The 19,035-nt window shown below is 41.1% G+C and overlaps 1 protein-coding gene across 1 annotated transcript in view; it reads right to left on the bottom strand.

Moving 5' to 3' along the window:
- Nucleotides 1–19,035, bottom strand: part of NYAP2 (neuronal tyrosine-phosphorylated phosphoinositide-3-kinase adaptor 2) — a 141,635-nt gene that overhangs the window by 48,405 nt on the left and 74,195 nt on the right. The window contains exon 3 of the mRNA XM_026073086.1: nucleotides 8,118–9,215. Within this exon, the coding sequence (XP_025928871.1) occupies nucleotides 8,118–9,215 (1,098 nt within the window). The remainder of the gene's footprint in view (nucleotides 1–8,117; nucleotides 9,216–19,035) is intronic.

The raw sequence follows: 19,035 nt of genomic DNA, 5'->3' as shown, positions 1-19,035 counted from the left end.
CAAAAGTGGAGGGGATATCCGACCTTTTAGTGACTTGAACTATTAAACGCCCTTAAAATTGACATATTCATATGTGTATGAAAGCAGCAAGATAACAAATGATACAGTATGCATTTCAAACAAGAAATAGGTACCCACTGAAATATCCTTTCCAAATAGAAGTTCTCAAACCTGGCATTTTCCTTGGTATTGAGTAAGAACTGAGTTATCCGCACRCAATGCAAAGTAAGACAGTGATCTGGTAGCTGAGGCAGTGGATCAGCACCCAGAGACCTGCATTCTGCCACTGAGCTGCCGCGCATCCTTTAACACACATGGCTGAGCTGAATAAACTTCTTGTCATGTTACGTTTTCTTTCAGTTATTTCCAGCGATTGCTCACTGGGGGAACTCATGYCAGCTTCTACAAGAGGCTCCAGTTGGCCAGACTGGCTGATGTGTATCGAAATATTTAGTCCCTTGCTCACTTGTTTGCACTAGGAGATGTAAGGATTGTCAATAAAGGACACCAACAACAGGTATGGCCGAAGCAGCACTCAAGACCACYCAGCTACAAAATGAACCTTGTTTTTTCATAAGTGTGGTTCCTGAATAATGTTGACCATATCTGGTCATATCCATGTTTACACTTCAATCATTTTCAGTCCCAGATAAAATCAATTACTACTGCCCTCCACTCACAGCAACARGCCCATTCCTTAGTGAAGGGCACAGACTTGGAGACCTGACACCAGCAGACAAGACAGCTCATGGCTTTTATGACTGTAGACACATACAGCTCCTGTCCTGAATATGCACTTCCAAACGAGCACCTGAAGAAAGTACTTCTGATACCGCAACTCCCAAATTTGCTTCTATCTTAATAACTGAGGAACAGGGACAGAGTCTTCTTCAGGCTTGAACTAAATGCAACTGAACTGTGGTAAGAACCATGTCCTATCAGCGGTGAATGAGTGTCATCCTCTCCAAAACTGGTGTTCTCTTACCCTCAAGGCCTTTTTCTCTGGCATTTCTCCCTGCTCCTCATCTACATCTTCTCTTTCAGGTCTACTTTCAGGACTGTCAAATGAGAAGTGACTACTGTGATCACCTGGTCTATCCTCAAATACATCATGGGTCTCTGGACTAGAAGACATATCTTCTAGTGAAACAGCTGCTTCACCTAGGGTGGAGAAGCTGGTAAACCTCTGGCTTACAGCATCATTCAAGAATAACTTAAATTACTCAGAATGATTTCTGTTAAACTGCAGCTATCTCATTAGACTGAATAGGGCATTCACACTGTGTGCAATCAACTGCTCCAATGCAGAAAAGGGCTGCAGAATTAGGCTGACATCCCTTTTTACAAAACTACAGAAACTGTATTAACCTAGAGATCGGGAAGGATTTAAACTTCCAAATTTCAGCCTCTGATACCAACTCTCAGCTATGCAATAGCCAAGAAATAGTGGCATGTAACAGAATAGTTACAATATTCTTTATGTTCAGCCTATTCTTGCAGGCAAGYTTTTCCTCTTTAGAATACCAGAGCTTAAGCATGTATCCAAATTTCGAGCAGTTAGTAACCTTTATGTATGCACAGTTCAATGGCATACCAAGTCCACCTTCCTTGGTTCAAAATTGTCATCCAAACTCCAATAGAAACACACAAACTGAAATCCTGCCCTGTCTGTTTAGGTTCCTCATCCTGCGTTTAATGCACAGAGGTGGAGGTTACAAAACCAAGCAGATCTGCTGGGGGAGAATCTTCACTTGACTTATTTCTAAAACTCCCTTTTCCAACATACTCTTCTATCTGACAGGGATCCACAGCTGCTAACTCCCTGGAAAGCACCAGGATTAAAGAAAACATCAATTTTTCCATTATCACTCCATGAATTCTTCATGGGAGGGTCTCAGTTGCCTGAAATCAGAATCACCTCCTTTTTAACAAGTAGAGCCACTTCTGCTTCTCCTCTGTGCACACTCTTTGACAGCTTATAATAAAATGTTTTAGATACCTAATGCAGTGGAACCAGCTAGAAACAGGAAATTTTAATAATTATCCCAATCTTCAAACACTTCCACTGAACTTCCAAAGGAGCACATCACAAACTGTCTCCCTATCTGAGACTAAAAGCAGAAGAGTGAAGCTCTCTGTAGGCGGAAACTGCAGAAGCTACAGAGCCCAGCAGAGCAGCTGTGGAAAGCCGCAGCGACATGCTGTGCACCGAGTGCTGATCTCGCAGACTGGGCACAGGCTCAGGGCATGCAGCAGAGGTACCACTAGGTTGTGCAGTTCATTAGCATGAACATTTGCTACATTTGCTCAATACTAGCACAAACTTACCAAGAAGTTATGAGGAAAATGGAGCCTCAGCAAATGGAAACAACCAATATACAAACAGGAGTGGCTGGTCCTAGCAAGGGCTTACAGAACCACTTCACCCAGAAAAAATGTGCTGCCTTGAAGTGATGTGGTTGAGATGGACACCAGCAGGTCCTTCGTGTTTTGCTTTTTTGTGAGTGGGCATGCATATATGCAACTAATTTCAGTTCTATATTTTCATGGAGTACTACATGTTTCTGTGGTGCCAAGAAGGCAGAGACAACAAAAACAGTTCAAGAAAATCTGAAGACTGTTCCCTCCCTCCCTGGGTAATTCAGTCTTCATGAAGGATACGGGTAATACAGATACTTAGTGTATGCAGCTCAAGGCAAAGGGGATGAGTCATTCAACATAACTGGATTTGGTGGTCATACTTAAACACTTTCCAACTGCATTGGAAAAGAACACTTTAACCCAAGGAAACCAGGCAATGCTGGTACCCTTTAAATAGCTTCCCTGTAACCTCTGAGAGTGGCAATGTGTTTTCACAGGGGGTCTGTAGGCTGTTGGGGCATGCTACCATGTTACCTCATACAAAAGCAGGAAGGGTTAAAGCACAGTCACTGGCACGAATTAACAATGTATATCTTTTTCACTCTTTCACTCTTTTTTCATGCTTACATCTTTAGTTTTCTGTAGGAGTTCTCTCCATCTTTCTGCCTTTTTTCATGACCACCTTCCGCTCACTTTTTYATTTCTGATTTGGCCTTACAATTTATTTTCCTTTGTTCTTTTCTCCCCACCTTCATAAATGTGCCCTAACRCGCRTTTAAGATGCTAACAGCACACAAGRGGATTTTTAGAAGAACACAGCACAGTAAGTGCATATGAAATCTGGCTGCACACATCGCAACTGCAGCCAGTGGATGCTGAGCACATTCAATAACGTCACTGGGGCTTCAGCAGAAGCTCATCTCTTCAGAAAATGTGGCCCTGAGGTGACAGTCTCCTTAGGATCACTGAATTATCTTAATTTCTCACTAATGTAATTTCAGTGAACTCTATAAAAGGAATTAAATGGAGAGAAAAAAGGAAAAAATRGAAGAGAGTAATACAGAAGGATTATAAGGGCAGCTTTACTTGTGTATTAAAATTGTTGACTGGAAATAAGGTTTGTGCAACCCCCCTCTGTGGAAGAATGGTTAAGTGAAAAGGGGCATGATCTCTTAGAAGTGAGCAATCCTGTCTTCACGATGGASGGAGGATCCCACAGCTATGTGAACTGTCCTTGAACATTCCTAGACCATTACAAAAGGGGAAGGCAAGTAGTGGTAAACAAGTCAAGGAGGGGGCCGAGAAGCCCCTCCACGTGAACAGCAACTTTGCACCAATCATGTATTCGCTTTAGGCRCGTGAACGGAGACTGTAAACCAATCATACAGCTATTGCTAGCACATGTTCTATCGCCTGTCTATATATACTCTGTGTAAGCTCTAATAAAGGGAGAACGACCATACTCATATTGAGACTCATTGTTACTCCGGGCCCGTCCCCCCACTCCGACACCCCTCCACAGAAAATAAACCACCCAAAAGTCCCACAAATTAAAAGCCAGTGGATAAATTCTGACTTCAGATCCAGGTGTAAAATTTCCACAAAGTCAGTTACCGTAACAACAACAGAGATAATTTTCTCCATAATTGCAGCAATATTTTGCAAATACACTCAGCTGAATTTAAAGTCTAGCATTGTGCCATTTTTTTAACTAACATATGGCAATGAGAGCTTCAGACAAGTCACAGAGGGCTGAGTCTTTGAGAATTCAATGAGCAACTTGCTTGAGATGTGCCCAGAATAATTTATATTTTAAAAGTATATATTCATTAGTTTGCTAGCATGATTTCATAGGAGGGACATAACTTTTGCTTTTTTGTTTATTAGCCTCTAAATTCTGGAAATCTTTTTCTTATGCTTGGATTAAATTACACTGAAGTGACAAATATAAAAACACTGCACTCCCAGTTAGTCCTATGCTATGCATTTGGTCTCCAACAGATTAAAAGAAACTGCCAAAACTGTGTGATTGCCTTAGGCTTCGAGTAAGATTTGTAAAATCAAGATTTCTTTAGTCCAGCCTCCACTATCTTTCTCTACGTATTATTACAGACTGTAAAAGTGTCAGTGTGGTCAGATTATATTCTCAACCCCCAACATGTAGGATTTTTATGGTGGATCATGTTAATTGCAAGACATTCAATGCTTGCTCTATGTGCGTTTTCAACACATCTTACAGTGACTTCTGCCTCTGTAATGTCTGAGCACAAACCTGCTTCTTGCGCAGTGCTGTAATATCACAGGATTAAGCCATACTGTAAATACCAGACAAATTACAATCGGATTAGATGGGCAGTCTGTTCATTTACCCAACACAGATGCATTCTGGGGTCTTTTCACCACTGGCCTCTGTTTATAATATGGAAGATTTGTCCTTAAAGTAAATGAACATGGTTTCTATTTCATGCATCTCCTGTCTTACCATTTATGACCAATAAAAAACACTTTTCCACTTCCTAAAGAGCAAGCAGAATGCTCCTTGAGAAGTCAATARGAAAGCTCTTCTTGGTACAGATCTGCAGGCCAAGATCTACTTCATATTTATCTCTGAAAAGCCCCTTCACAGTCTGCAGTYTGTTCCAGGCAACTGAAATAAAGAGAAGATCTTTTTGGATTTACCTAAGAGACAGCAGCATACATATTTCTTGAGATTTCCCAGGACTTGAACTAATGACACATTCACTGCAGGAATTTCCATGAGTTCCACAGCTAGTTTTTCTGCCTACCTCAGTGAGTGCAAAACCCATCAAATTTATGAAGCCTGCCAAGTAGTTCTGGTGTAGCATGGGAATTTCTGTTCACTTCTCAAGAAGCAGTATGYTTAATAATGTTCAATTTTGTCTGCACTTCGCCAAAATCTCTCTACCACTTTACTACAATTATTTGTAAATGTCACATCACATCCTTTGTAATTGTTCCCAATYACAAGAATCATCTTGCCTTTTAGACACAAATTTGCTTCCATCCAGCACACAAATCTGGTGTTATTGTATTTTTATTACTGTAATCACTTATGTAAAACCCTACTGAAGCATAGAGCTAAAGCAGGCCACAAAGACAGATCAAGTGCAGCATTTGCTGCATTGACTCATATTCTGAGTATCCTGCCAATTCCATTCTCACCTCCGCTTTTGATTTTGGAGTCATTATTCCTGATTCACACAGAGATACATGAGAATAAAACTGCAAACAAAGGGTGACTGTATAAAACACTACTAAGGGAGAATAAAAATAAAAGCAAGGTGATTCTGCTCCATCAGGTTACTTCCAAAGACTGATCTCAAAGGGACAGTCACAGTCCCCGCATCTCAATGCCTCAGTCACAGGGTCCCTTCAGAACATCCCAGGTGTCCTACAAAGGACCCAACACCTGTCCCTGAAGGCCTGTGTAACCACCCTCAAATCTCTTGTAACATTCAGCTATGCCACTCTTTAACGCTGCATTTCCCATGACTCTCACCAATGCTTCAGGCCCTGCCTGATTGTCACCCATACACACCATTGCCTCATAGCTGGAGGATATTGCAATGGCAGCATGAGCCAGGAATGAAATACCACCTTGTCTACAAAGCCTCTTTGCACCTCTGACCGGCAGCTACATAGCCCAGAGCAGCTGGTATCTGCCCCACAAGCTCAGCCCTCTTGAATGTCTAGTGAAGCACTAGCTTTATTGCCAATCCTCTCCCAATCACCCCGCAGTGTTATCCGACCTGTGACCTTCTCCATGCAGGGAGCTTCCAGGCAAGACCCCAATCAACAGAGCTCACAAGTACTCAAGGGCACAGAACAGCTGAGCAGAAGTAAAGGGGGAGGCGAAAGAAGAAAAATCTCTTAGTTCGCATGTGTGAATGGCAGAAGACTTTCAGAGCTATGGCCTTCCCCCACAACCACACACACACAAGCCAGAACAAGCTGTGTGGACAGACATGTGGGAGGTCAGGGACTTTGAGAGCCACCCTCAACTCAGAGAGAAGACAACAGTAAAGGAGAAGCAGAGTAGAAAGTGCCAAGGTTGGAGCAGCAGAGTCCATGACTCAGGAAGAAYGCTTTGCAGGCTAAGACAAGCATTGCCACCAAGCTTCTCCCTACSCACACGTTTGCATATGCTTGCTCAGCAGCTGACAGACAGCCTTGACAGACAGCCCACTCAGGCCGGTGGTGGCCATGGCCACGCAGGTACCAAGCGACCTGCTTAAGCTAGCTGCCAAGGAGAGGTGCGAGGAGGACACCAGCGCACCGATGGCAGCCTGGGCACCCTGTGATCAACCACTTTTCACTTGAGCTCTGGCATAACCAGTGCTAGGCGGACCTAGGTGAGCTGGCAACAGCAGCCTAGGCTTTCTGCAAACCTGAAGCAGGGACCTGAGGCAGGGGATCTCTGCCCATGAAAATCCAGCAGCTGAGGTGTTCTTGTGAACCCCTGAGTGCGCCTGAAAGTAATGTGAACCATCAAGTAGCCTTGAACACGTTGCTACGAGTAATGTAACACAGCAGTACAAACACAATCAGTCAGGCAGGACAGAATTTGCTTCTCTTCTGTAGTAATAYGGTAGCCTGGAAACAAGAAAAGGTAATACCTTCTTTTATCAGAATATTAGCAAGAGTAGCTTGGTGCGTTGTATTTAATATGTTACAGCTGCCAAATAGATATAATGTAGCACTTGCACAAACAGAGTCAGCTGTTCTCAAAAAATACCTTCTCAGCTAGGTAGGCTTCAAGATTTCAAAGTCATAAACTTACTTATTGAAGTTACAGGAGAAAGCATACTGAGCACACCTTGCTCACTGACAAAATGTTTTATGGCTAAGTTCCACTGCAAGACATTGTCTTTGGCACCACTGAAAAGGAACATTTTCTGCAACAGAAATATTGGTGCCAGGTTCTGCTTTCACTCACACCTGTGGCTTGCTGATTTCATTAGAAGTCTCTATATTTCACTGACTCAGAAGTAAATGCACTTTGCTTAAACCTGAATTATACATAGGATACGGCATATGGGATTTTATGATACAGCATATTCAAAGGCAATATTGGCTTAAGGTTTTCCTGCCTTACCTCCTCCCATGCTTTTCTCTGTGTATGGGTAATATGTTTTAAGTCATGCMGGCTCTCAGATCAATTCACAGTACGGCATCAAAACCAGTCACACTAGCACAGCTAGAAGAGATACTCTGTGGCACAGGACAGAAAAAGGCAGTGGGAAGGATGGGAACAATTTAAGCTAGTGCCTCTGCAAAACACTTTCCAACATAAACGTCATGATCACTGACCAGGTTAAGGGTGATCAACGGACCTTAGCCCAAAAACAACTCCTGCCTGGTTTTGCTATAAGCTACTTGGACAATCACCGTGTCCTAACATCCRTTAAGAAACTAAGGATCTGAGATACTGAGAAGTTTCCAGCTCGTATGGGACTGTGGAAAAGTTAACGACAACTGATTCCCCTTGCAAGACTGAGCCATGAATTGTATGCCTTCTGTAGTGCAGTATACATGCTTTAAAATCTTAAAAAAGCAAGAATATGAAAACCAAAGCAATTTTAAGAATAATCATTTTTATTCCAGTTACAAGAAAACTATATATGGAATTCAGACTGCTGAGGTATGCATTTTTTGCAAGTGTTTCATTTAATATAATATACCAAAAGGTATTTTGATGCAAGGAAGAGAGAGGAAAAACTGTACCAAAAACTTACTTTCTGCAGGTTCCTTAGATCTTCTGCCACTGGAGGACTTCCTCAGGAGACTTCGTCCTGAGGTAAAGAGGCTGGTTAGTTCCTCCAGAGGACTGGTGGGCGTCCGAGAACGTGAACTGCTCTGAGATGATGACCCGTAGGTATTGACCGAGGCATTTACCATCTTTCCTCCTTCTTGCAATGTGTTTCTGGCTGTAGAATGAGGCACTGATGGAGAGCTTCTTGAGAGACTTCCTGAATGTACAGAGTCATAAGGTGGAGGTCTTTTGAGGCTTAAGGGGGTAAGAGACCTACCCATACTGACAGGAGAAGGTGAGGCAGAGTGACTTTTAGGATAACCATGTGGAGACTGTGTTCTGTATAAGGTAGAAGGATGAGGAGGTGAGGAGGTGTGCCCAGGGGTGGTAGTTCCATGAGACACTGTCTGGTCTTTCTCCAGTTTTTGATGGCCTGGTGTATGAGGTGGCAGTGAAGATGGAGAAGCTCCAGCTTGCTGTTTGATGTAAGACACATTTTCTAAAACAGGAAGCTTTGTGACCTCTAGTGGAGTTAAAGGAGACTCATCAGAATTCGGGGAACACTGCACTGGTGCTGGTGGGAACACCAGCAGTGGAGGTCTGTGAGAAAGTAGGTTTGGAAATGGTGGGGGTATATCACAAAGCAAGCCCTTGGGAGTAGATGGCACTGAAGACTTGGCGAAATCTAGGTCAGGCACTGTGGGAGTAGCACACTGAGAAGAACAAGTGTGATGGTCATATTCGCATTGACATTTTGAATCTTGGCCTACATCATCAAATATAGGGTATTTCATCTCCTCATAGACTGCCTCACTTTGGTCATCCTCATCTTTTTTGAAGTCTCTGAGTATATTCCCAACCATTTCAATATAAACAGGCTCTTCTTCCTCTGTGTCTGGGGCAGGACTGCTGACCTGCGATAAAGAGGCATCCCTAGTAAGTGTTGTCTTCATGGGGCCATGCTTTTTGATATATGTTTCATCAAAAGATGTGCTTAGTTGAGTGTTTGGATTTCGTTTCGGCTTAGGAGGTGGAATCTTCTTTGTATATTCATCACTGTGAGGTCTTGGTTTGGCTGACACTAAAAACAGAACAAAATACAAATTCATCATAGATATTTAACATGCTTTTTAAGCCATAGGATTTCTGTTACAATGTCATAATTCTGGAATGGATTTCCTGGGACTAGCCTATTGTCGTTTTTCTCCAGAAATTCATCAGTAAAAAACTATTAAAAATAACACCCTGTTCAAAACWCTCCTAATCTCCTCCCCTGAATGCTTATGTACTGTAATACTAAGTAGCCAGTGAGCACTTCCCTTCTTTTGAGAAAACTGTTCTCTCCCAAACTCTTTGGATAGGGAACTTTCCATTTTAAATATTATCCTTTCAAAATATCACTGTGGGATTTAAAAAACCTGGAGCGTCACCAAAGACATAAAACTAAGTATCAGAATGAAATCCTTATGGCAGCAAGAGAACAGTTAAGATCCTGGACATTCATACTGGAATGACAGTGATATAACTCTGCAGTAACACAGTGATGAATCAAGACCTTTTTATTTATAGTAATTTCTTGCATAAAGCAACAATTCTTTCAACACTGAGAAAGGAAACTCTTACATACTGTAAGATCCAGTAATACTGTAATACATTCAGGATTTACTGAATGTAAATACTGTAAAATTTATTATTGGAATAATCCTAATAATTTACCTGTCCATACTATAAATTAACAAGACTTCAGTGAATTCAAGAGGGARCAGAATATCTTACATATTCAGATCCTTTCCAAACAGATTACATCTAGAAAGAACAGACCATTTTGTCTTTGAGATTACAAATCGAAACATTATGATGAAATTCATTTGAAATGAGAGGTCAGGGGTTTCTTAGAAATTATCCATTATGAATAAATAAGAAAGGAACTCATGGAAATTGCAAGCCATTCTCTTTGCATAAATAGTTAATATGTCATTAAATGTTGGGGTTAATAAAATACCTCATTAAATGTTTGAGTGAAGTCACTTTTTATCCTAAATAGACACAAGCAACTCATTCAGAAGAAATATCATCAAGCATACTAAACCCAATCTGTATTTGTACACGGTAAACAGTTCTTGTGTTGAAAGCCTTGATACCTTATCGACATGTTTCACAGCCCTAAAAAAGCCCTAGACTACAGCTGGGTTCAGGGCACCAGTTTCCCAGCCCTCCTTAGCTGTATTTCTCCTTGGAATTCACTKCTGTAGATCTGCCACTGCAAACTCAGCACTCAAGAGACATCTCCAGATACCTTTTGCTGACCCATCAGAAAACCGCTAGCAAGTTTCTAACATTAAACCAACAAGGCTGGTGCTCATGGACTTAAAAAAACTCTTCCTAAAGGCAGCAGCAAAGTACTGACAGTCTACGTAGGACCCACCATTCCAGGTGGAAGGTGCAGCCCTTACAGCGTTTCCTGGGCAGTATCAGAGGAGTCAAACACAGTGCTACCACTTTGTCCCACTTCTGCTTTGATCCATTAAATAGTCTTTCCAAAATTGATACTTCATCCTTATAAGGTGTAGTAACAAAGGCAGAGGTTAAACGAGACTCTAGTTTTGTTTAGGAATAAGGAGACTTCATGTGTGTGTATATGAAGTATATGAAGTAATGAGACCATACTTTGTCAATAGTGTCTGTTTAAGCTTAACATATAACCAAGGTATAACAAAGGAAAAAGAAAAAGAAACCTAGCTAGAATTAAAAGAAACAAAGACTAGTACTGTACTTCCATGGCGGTTCTAATTAATGTGTTCCATTTTGCAACAGGCTAGGGACATGCAAAAGCTGCCATAGATAAGTATATGTGTTAGCTTGATAGTTTTTCACTACGTGGATATATCCTAATGCACTTTAAATTTGTCTTTTTAATTAACCCAAATTAATTTTCTTGAATGTCTTAAGACAGACTTATGGGAATGAGATGTAGGCTACCATAATCATTTGGGCTTTGTAGAAAATATTCTTCCTGATGTATTTGACAATACTATCAGATTGTTCTTGTTCTGCTTCCAGCTAAAACCCTATCTCCATTCTCTGTGTAATGTTATTTGTATATTATGTTCATACAAATACTACTGACATAAACTTTGTCTCAATCCTCTCTCTGTACCTTTATTAATCTGATTTACACCCTAGCATAAGCAGTYGTATTCAGATTGTTGTCATTAAATTGAAGAGACAGTGAATGAGATTAGCACAAAGTACTTGATCATCTCTGAACATTTCATCCGGGACCTGAAYTGTCCTTTATACTAGCTACAAGATTATATACTTCGCTGCCTTTGCATCTGTGCATTTTGTCCATAAGGGCTCCTTGCAGTCTTGTGCTCCCTGTGTACCATGCCACCATCTGAGATATAAACATTTCCCATTCCTCTGCCTTCCTTAGACCACTGTTCCCTGCTCTCTCTTCTAYGTCTCCTGTACCATGGGTGTTCTCTCTCGGTGCTCTGTCTTGTACCTAAGACCCCATTCTTCCTTCTTTTTCCTTTGTCTGGAGAGATATTAATGATGAACAAAGCTATCAGAGATGCTGTTGTGTTGGAGGCCATTCATGGCTGGTGCCAACTGATATCTTTACCTAACAACAGTTAAAAGTGGTTAAGAGTATCGTGTTTTCAAACAAATTGCTAGAAACAGCACATTTTGCCTCTTTCCTCCTTCTATTTTCACAATTTTCATCTAAACCAATGAGGTTCTGTGATGTGGTCTAGGTCTTGCCTGAAACGTTGGGGTTTGCATATGCAACATTCAAAAGTTATTATATTATAGACAAGGAAATGAGAAATGTCATGGAAAAAAAGAATGACAGTCTGCCATATACTCTTACAAAGTATTTTTGCATGGGTTGAAATTAACTACCGCAGTGACACACACAGAATTCTCATCTGCTGGAGCGTGATATGTAGCATTAGCCTAAAATATCTTGGTGACATTATCAACAGAAAGGTCAACTGACCCCATCCTCTCTTATCATACACAGGATAAAACATGACAAGGTGAAAGATTTGCTTTCCCTTCTCTATTCAAAACAGTTTTTCCTCTGCCACAGTTCATTTTATTAAAGCATGTATTTCCAGGAGGAGAATGGCAAGATGTTATTTAGGTATTTTTTCTGCCTTGATAAACTGGAAAGCTTTACATATTTTATAAAGCATTTCATTATATAGGTACCTACTATACACTATTTAGAGCAGAAACATTTGGTGCTAGAAGATTTCCTAGAAAAARCATACAAGCAAATGGACAGGGAAAACAGCAGAGAAATCTTTTATCACGACTGGGAGCAGAGAAACTGCTCAATGCCTACTGGGAACTCTCTTCAGTAGCAACRGTGGCATTCAAGAGGTAAACTGAATTAGCATTTAAGAAAGTTATGATGCAAGAGGCCCATCATATTTATTTAACAAAGGTTTCTGCTCTGAAACACATCTCCATGGTAAGGGATGAATTCTACAGCACACATGCTTATGAACTATTGCTCTACCACAGAATAACGGAGAAAAAAAATAGGAATCCTACAGCTGAACAGAGCTGGGCAAAACTAGCGAAAGGAGCAGGGAATATTTGCACAGTTTCTGTGTTACCAGCATTTGGCAGGGATAAACGTGCATGAATGCAAAAGCCCTGGCAAGATCCCATAGCCAATGAAAGGAGATTATTTGGCAATCTCCTGAGAGGAACASGCAAGATTGCTTTAAGTACTTGACATTTATCAGGCAGAAAAAGCATTCAGTGCCTGCTGGGAACATAAACTCCTATGAAAAGCAAACCATGCTGACATATTGGTGATACACACACTGCAGTGTTGTCTGCTCTAAACATGGAGTAATTAAAAGCTTTTCAACATGGATTACCATGTCCGTGGTTCATTTGTCCCCAGTAACCTGCCTTGAGACTTTGCTGGTATTCCTTTACGGCACAGAGGGCCCAATCCAAAACTAAATGAAAGAAAGGAAAGTTCCTGTGGACTTTGGTAGGCTTTGCCTTTTGGTTGTGCTTCCTCGGGGTGCTGCTCTGAACCAGCCCTGTCCTGCCATCACAGGCAACGGCTGCCACCGTGTCCCGGCCTGCTGCAGTGCCTCCCCTCCGCAGAGCGGCTGCGTGTCTTCTCCAGATCTGCTGGGAGCTCCTAAGATTTGGGGGATATTAAGGCATAGAAAAATAGTACAGTGGATCTGTAAATGGAATTTTCCTCTGTGGACGATATTGAGAACCTGTCATGCATTTTTCAGTTAGAAACAAACTTGCTTTTTTTTTTTTTTTTCCAATTCTCCACAAGCAGGAAGTCCCAATAATATATTTGTTCAAAGCAACAGTGTTTCCATTTTCACTTTATTTTATACTATACTATTATGAGGAAGTGTATGGAGATAATATAACAACACATATTTAACAAATAATTCTATAGAAAAAAAAATTCCATAGAAAAAAAAAGCATCAAAACCCTGGACGTTTTGATATACTCACAATACTCTCCCCAGATCTCCCTTTTTTTCCTTCTAATGTACGATTTCATGAAACATTTACATTTTGATGGAACTGCACTTCAAAAATTTTCTGATTTGCTTTATAGATTCCACTGTAAAAGTGCAGAAACACCAAGAAATGAAAATCTAGTTAAAACTTCTGATCCCCATAACACAAGTTTTAACTACTGAGCTGCAAACTGCTGCGACTGGCTTGATGCAATTCTTGTGGAAGTTTATCATACCACTGACTACTCTCATAAGGGAAGAAGTATCCCACCACTACTCTTCCTCATCATCATGGCTAGAACAGGATAATATTCCAAAGAGAATCCAAAACTGAAGCTTTCCAACAGGAAATACTGAATGTTGTCTGAAACCAAGCAATTTTCCGTATGGGAGGGAAAAGGATGAAAACACTGGGTCTGGAAAACTTTTCTCAGATTGCATGATCTGCTTGTAATGAAGAAAATGAAGCTGAACAGACATTAAGAGGGGAGTTAAGCTACCTGCCGAAAGAGAAAACASGGCTCACAGCCCTGGATTCCTCAGCTCTTCGCAGTTCCCATGGCCTCAGGCCGCCGGGGTGGGGAAGCAAAGGGCAGCAGCTACTGTGCTCAGCTGCAGCCTGGAAGAATCACAGGTATTTAAACATTTGGCTAATTTCTCCTGAAATGGGTATTTTTTTCAGATCTCTTCTCCCAAAACAAGAGTTTCTGGATTTTACCTTTCATCCCCAAGCAAGACAGTTCCTTTTGCTCCTGCCCTTCCTCTCCACAAAAGCCAGATCTCCTCCACAAAATACAGCCTCAGGATTCTCCCCAAGAGAGATTTTCTGTTTTTCTGTCAGCTCTATTTTTCTCTTGACCTGTACAAGTCACAGAGGAAAGATACAGCTGAGGACCGTTTCTCTCTGTTAGGTGCAAGTTCCCTGAACCGGGCACGTAAAATTGCCTCACAAAGCTCTTGGTGGCGCTTTTTTCACAGAGACACAAACGCAACGTCCTGAGGGAGGTTCACCATCCATCCTGCCGACGGCTGCACTGGCACTGCGGGAATCCAGCCCTGCCCTGAGGAAGCAGGGGCTGCCCCTTAATCCCAGGGGCACGATTTGTGCCTGGGTACATCTAAACCAATGGGGGAGGTAGGAGCAATGCGGAGCCCAGGCGTGACAATTCAGCCGGACCAGTATCACTGTGCAGGGGCCAGCTTGGTGCTCCTGAAAGAACTGGAGACGTGGCACAGAGCTACCCCAGTTTGCACTTAACTGAGTTTACACTCCTTTGACAGGGACTCTCTGTATTTAATAGCATTCTACTACCAAGCAATTGTCTACCTCTAATAAACTGCAAATAAACCAAATCATAAAGGCAGTAATAACTTCAGTTCTGATCTAGAAACAAGAAGCACAGTGCTTAAAATAGCCTTATGGAAGCCCTACTGAATAAGCAGAATATGACATTTTTGAAAAGAGATATTTGTAGCACAAAGGTTAYGCATAGCTTTCAGACATGCCCAGATTATCTGCCCTTCATAGTTAATTTTGGAAATACAGAACATTTCTTGTCATCCTACCCCTTTGAAGTCTTTTTTCTCTTTAAGGAGAGAGTGAATTATGAAAATATGTTATGGCATTGTTTTTTATTATTTTCTCACTCTATAATGGACAAAAATATTTAAAAAATAAAATGAGTTTGTCATTTTCCATTGCGCTTTAGCTGTTTATCAGCTTTTGCAATTCAGAGACCAAGCTGATTTATTGTACTATTCCATGCAACCAAAAGAACAAAAATACATGTAATAGTAAGATTCCTACCTTTCAATTTCTACAAGATGCCACATCAAATATATTTTAACATTTAAGTTCTTTCTAAACAAAGGAATGATTTGAGGCCTCATACAAAATTTAGAATTTCTTTATAATGTTACTTTAAAAGCAAGAAGGAAATTGTGCTGTATTTTGAGGGGTACCTCTATCAAAAAGAGCCTCCAGGAGTGAAAGGAAATAGAATTTCTTTAATTAAACCCTGAACTTGCTTCGAAACTGAATCAAAGATGCACAGACTCTGATTTACAACACATATAATTTAAAAGAGAAAATAYGGCTCTAAGGTAGCATAGTATCTATGTATATATGTGTAAGTTCAAGACTATAAGTAACCCCATTGGCTTTAATGAAATGAATTCCTTGTTCAAAGTTGCACATGATCTTAAGTGCATTTATGCTCCAGTGCTTCTATGGCTCTGATTTCATTATCTCTGCAGATGAAGTTTGAGTATTCTTAGTGAGACTGAATTAAAAAAGGCACAGGCCTCTGAACTGTGCAAAACACTGGTACTCAGGAGATCCAAGTTTAATTCTTATCTCTGTCACAGACCATAGGTCCTTAGGTGTCATTTCAACCCTTAATGCCACTTTTTTTTTTTTACCTTCTACCTTTTGCCTTAGAGCCACTTTAGGGTCTAAGGTCTTTTAGGCAAGGGACTTATTTTATTTTTTTGGTTTATATCATTCCTTGCATAGTGGTTCCCATATTTGGGAAGTGACAGTAAAAAACAACAGCAAATTTTAATGTATCTACTGAATACTTGTTGTGTTGAATGTGCATCTTTTTTACTCCACGGAATTTACGATAGCAAATGTTCTTACACTGTGAACAGTAATATGCAAACATATGCAAAAACAGTGCATCTTAGCAAATGACCATAAAAATGTCAGCACTGGTTGAAGTAACAGCAGAGAACATAGCCTTGTCATGAAAAAAAAAGGCTTTCAAAATATAGCATTGTCCTCATGCACAAGAGTCCTTTTCCTGCAGATTACCCTTCCCTTTTCTAAAACATGCTAGGAAAAACACAGAGGGAAAGACCATGGAAGGAAAAAAGAACCTTCTGATTCATTCTAACAGCTTTGCAAGCGTTACCTGATTTCAGCACAGTGATTTAATGCAGTACATATTTTTCCCCCTCTTGACTGTATTGCCTCTTACTGGAAATTGTTTGGGCATTTAAAGAGGAGTGAACTATACTCAAAATGAAAGGAGTAAAAGACTGTCATAAAGTAATACTGACACTACTCAGATGTCTCAAGGCTATGATTAAGGAGAMTTCTTCCAAAGTATTCAGGTCCTTTTATTTTGGCTACAGCTCTTTTGTCTTTTAAAATGATTGATTTCTGCACTAATTCAAAGTGGTAGAAACGTAGTGGCTTTGGTAGTGATATTCCAGAATTACACACCAGCATCACAGAGAGCAGAATTGGGCCCTGCAGTTAAATTCAGATCTGCATTTAAGCCAACAATACAACTAATGCAAGTGATAGGCATCATGGCCTGAAGACACGCTGCGGCCAGCTTCAGCTTTGGGCTGTGTGCCTGGGCCCTGCAACTAAATTCTCAAAAGCYGCCCTGGGGCTCCTTACGCACTGTATATGGGAAGTCAGCCGTATTGCACTGGGATCCGCGAAAGCCAGCTTACTGCGCTAGTAACTGCTTAACAGAAACTATGAAAAAGTAAGCTGTCTTACACCTTTTGCCTCTCTCGGGCACAAACACGTCCCTTCACTGGTGGTTCCTGGGTTTAGACTTTCACCTGGAGTTAGCTACGTGCTTCAACATTTTCCGCCAAGGACTGAGCAAGAATCAGTTCTTTCCTTCAAAATGTGATCAGAGGTGGAAGGAAACCCATTTTACCTCCAGCTTTGCAGTCAGAGCTCTCCGCAGAGTGCCAGAAGATGGAGTTGCTTTGCACTGCATTACCAAGACAAGGGCAGTCCCAGCGCTATCAGGATATTTCAAAAGCTTCGGCACTCAGGAGGGTCAGCACTGCTGAAGGAGTTTGGGCTGTGGTTGTCCATGTCCAACTCTTTGCATGCGGAGAAAGCCTGTCCCCAAGCAGCCAAGCTCCAAAGCAGGCCAACTTCCAGGCTTTCTCCTTCGTAGCCCTTCACTTCTCTGTGCATTCACCTGACATGCTCAGCTCCATTTATTAACCTTTCCCACAGTGAAAAAGTCTACAAAAAGCTCTCAGAAGAATATAAAGTGACTAATTCTCCTTCTGAAAGCCTGGTCTCATACCTTCATATATTTTGATCTTCCCATACCAGTTCTTTTAAAGAATGAATAATTGATATCCTTGATTTTTCCAGATAACATTGAATAGGCAAAAGAAAAAAAAAGAGAGCGTTTGAGAAATAATTATAAAATATCTATGACCAAACCTTTCTGTGCTATTCACTGAAGCACAGCTCTGRAAAGGCAGAGAAAGCAAGATTTTGGCTAAGGAAAAAAGAAAAGTCAATTTGAATCATCCTCCTTTTCAGTGAAAACTGATGGACTGAGTTCAAATGGAGGCAAATACAAAAAGTCTCACAGTAACTTCTTTTAGGCTGCAATGATTTCTGAGTATGCATTTACAAAAATATCCTTGAATTTGAGTAATATGCACCCAAGAGGCCAGGATCTATTCTATTACATGGGTGTAAATTATAAGCAGTTTCAGTGCAAGCAGGCCCCAAGGAGGGAGACGTAGGAGGATTACTGGGGAAGTGGGAATCTGTGKAAAGGACCTTTACACTACCCACATATGTAACCAATATTGCTGCTGATGCATTGGTTTGTTCTGTTTTAGATAGCCTGCAGTCTGTTCATGTGAAACATAGTGATTTTGCAGCCACTGCAACAGTAGCACTAAAAAAATATTGTAGCTGTACTATATAATCTGAAGGATTTCTAGCTACAGATAAGGCTTTTAAACTGTTCAATATTAAGCATCGTTAGACAAATTATATGAAGAGTGTGTGAATAAAGCTACTGAACCATGCTTGCAGAGGAAATAATTTACAAAACATATGTGCTTGTTTGTTGGTGACTCTAGTGCTCTATTGCAGAAAGCTGTAGAGAGTTGGAGCACTGAAGAGTTAAACATGCTCACAACAGTATGGAAAAACATCCACAGATCAACAATATGAGTAAAGCACTTCAGTCTTAGAGCTGCATTTATGGTATCTTGACTGTCACCTTTGAGATGAAACCTGAACAGCATTTACTGTTTTACTGTAAATTAACTGTTATCACTCTATCCTCATAGCTACCCACAGAGTGACTGCATTTCACATGGAGAAGCATGGGTGAAATCAACCCGCGATGCCCGCCAGCATCTGAGCTGTGGTACAGCTAGCAGAGCCCCGGGCTGGTGCTGCTGCCACCCTGTGCTCTCTGTTCTCCCTCTCTCTCTGTAGCTATCCAACTCCGTTCTCCAGCTGTCATGCAGGAGATGGTATGGCTCTGCATTTTGTCTGTTGTCACTGAGTGTCTGCAGGTTGTGCTGTGTGATGACAGCAAGTGCAACAGCACTTCTGTTGACCTGTGGAAAGAAAAGATCCCC

Source organism: Apteryx rowi, unplaced genomic scaffold (genome assembly GCF_003343035.1).
Source record: "Apteryx rowi isolate R43461 unplaced genomic scaffold, aptRow1 scaffold_36, whole genome shotgun sequence".
Taxonomy (NCBI): Eukaryota; Metazoa; Chordata; class Aves; order Apterygiformes; family Apterygidae; genus Apteryx; species Apteryx rowi.
Note: the sequence above shows the minus strand (reverse complement) of the source record. Positions and strands in the feature narration are given on the sequence as shown.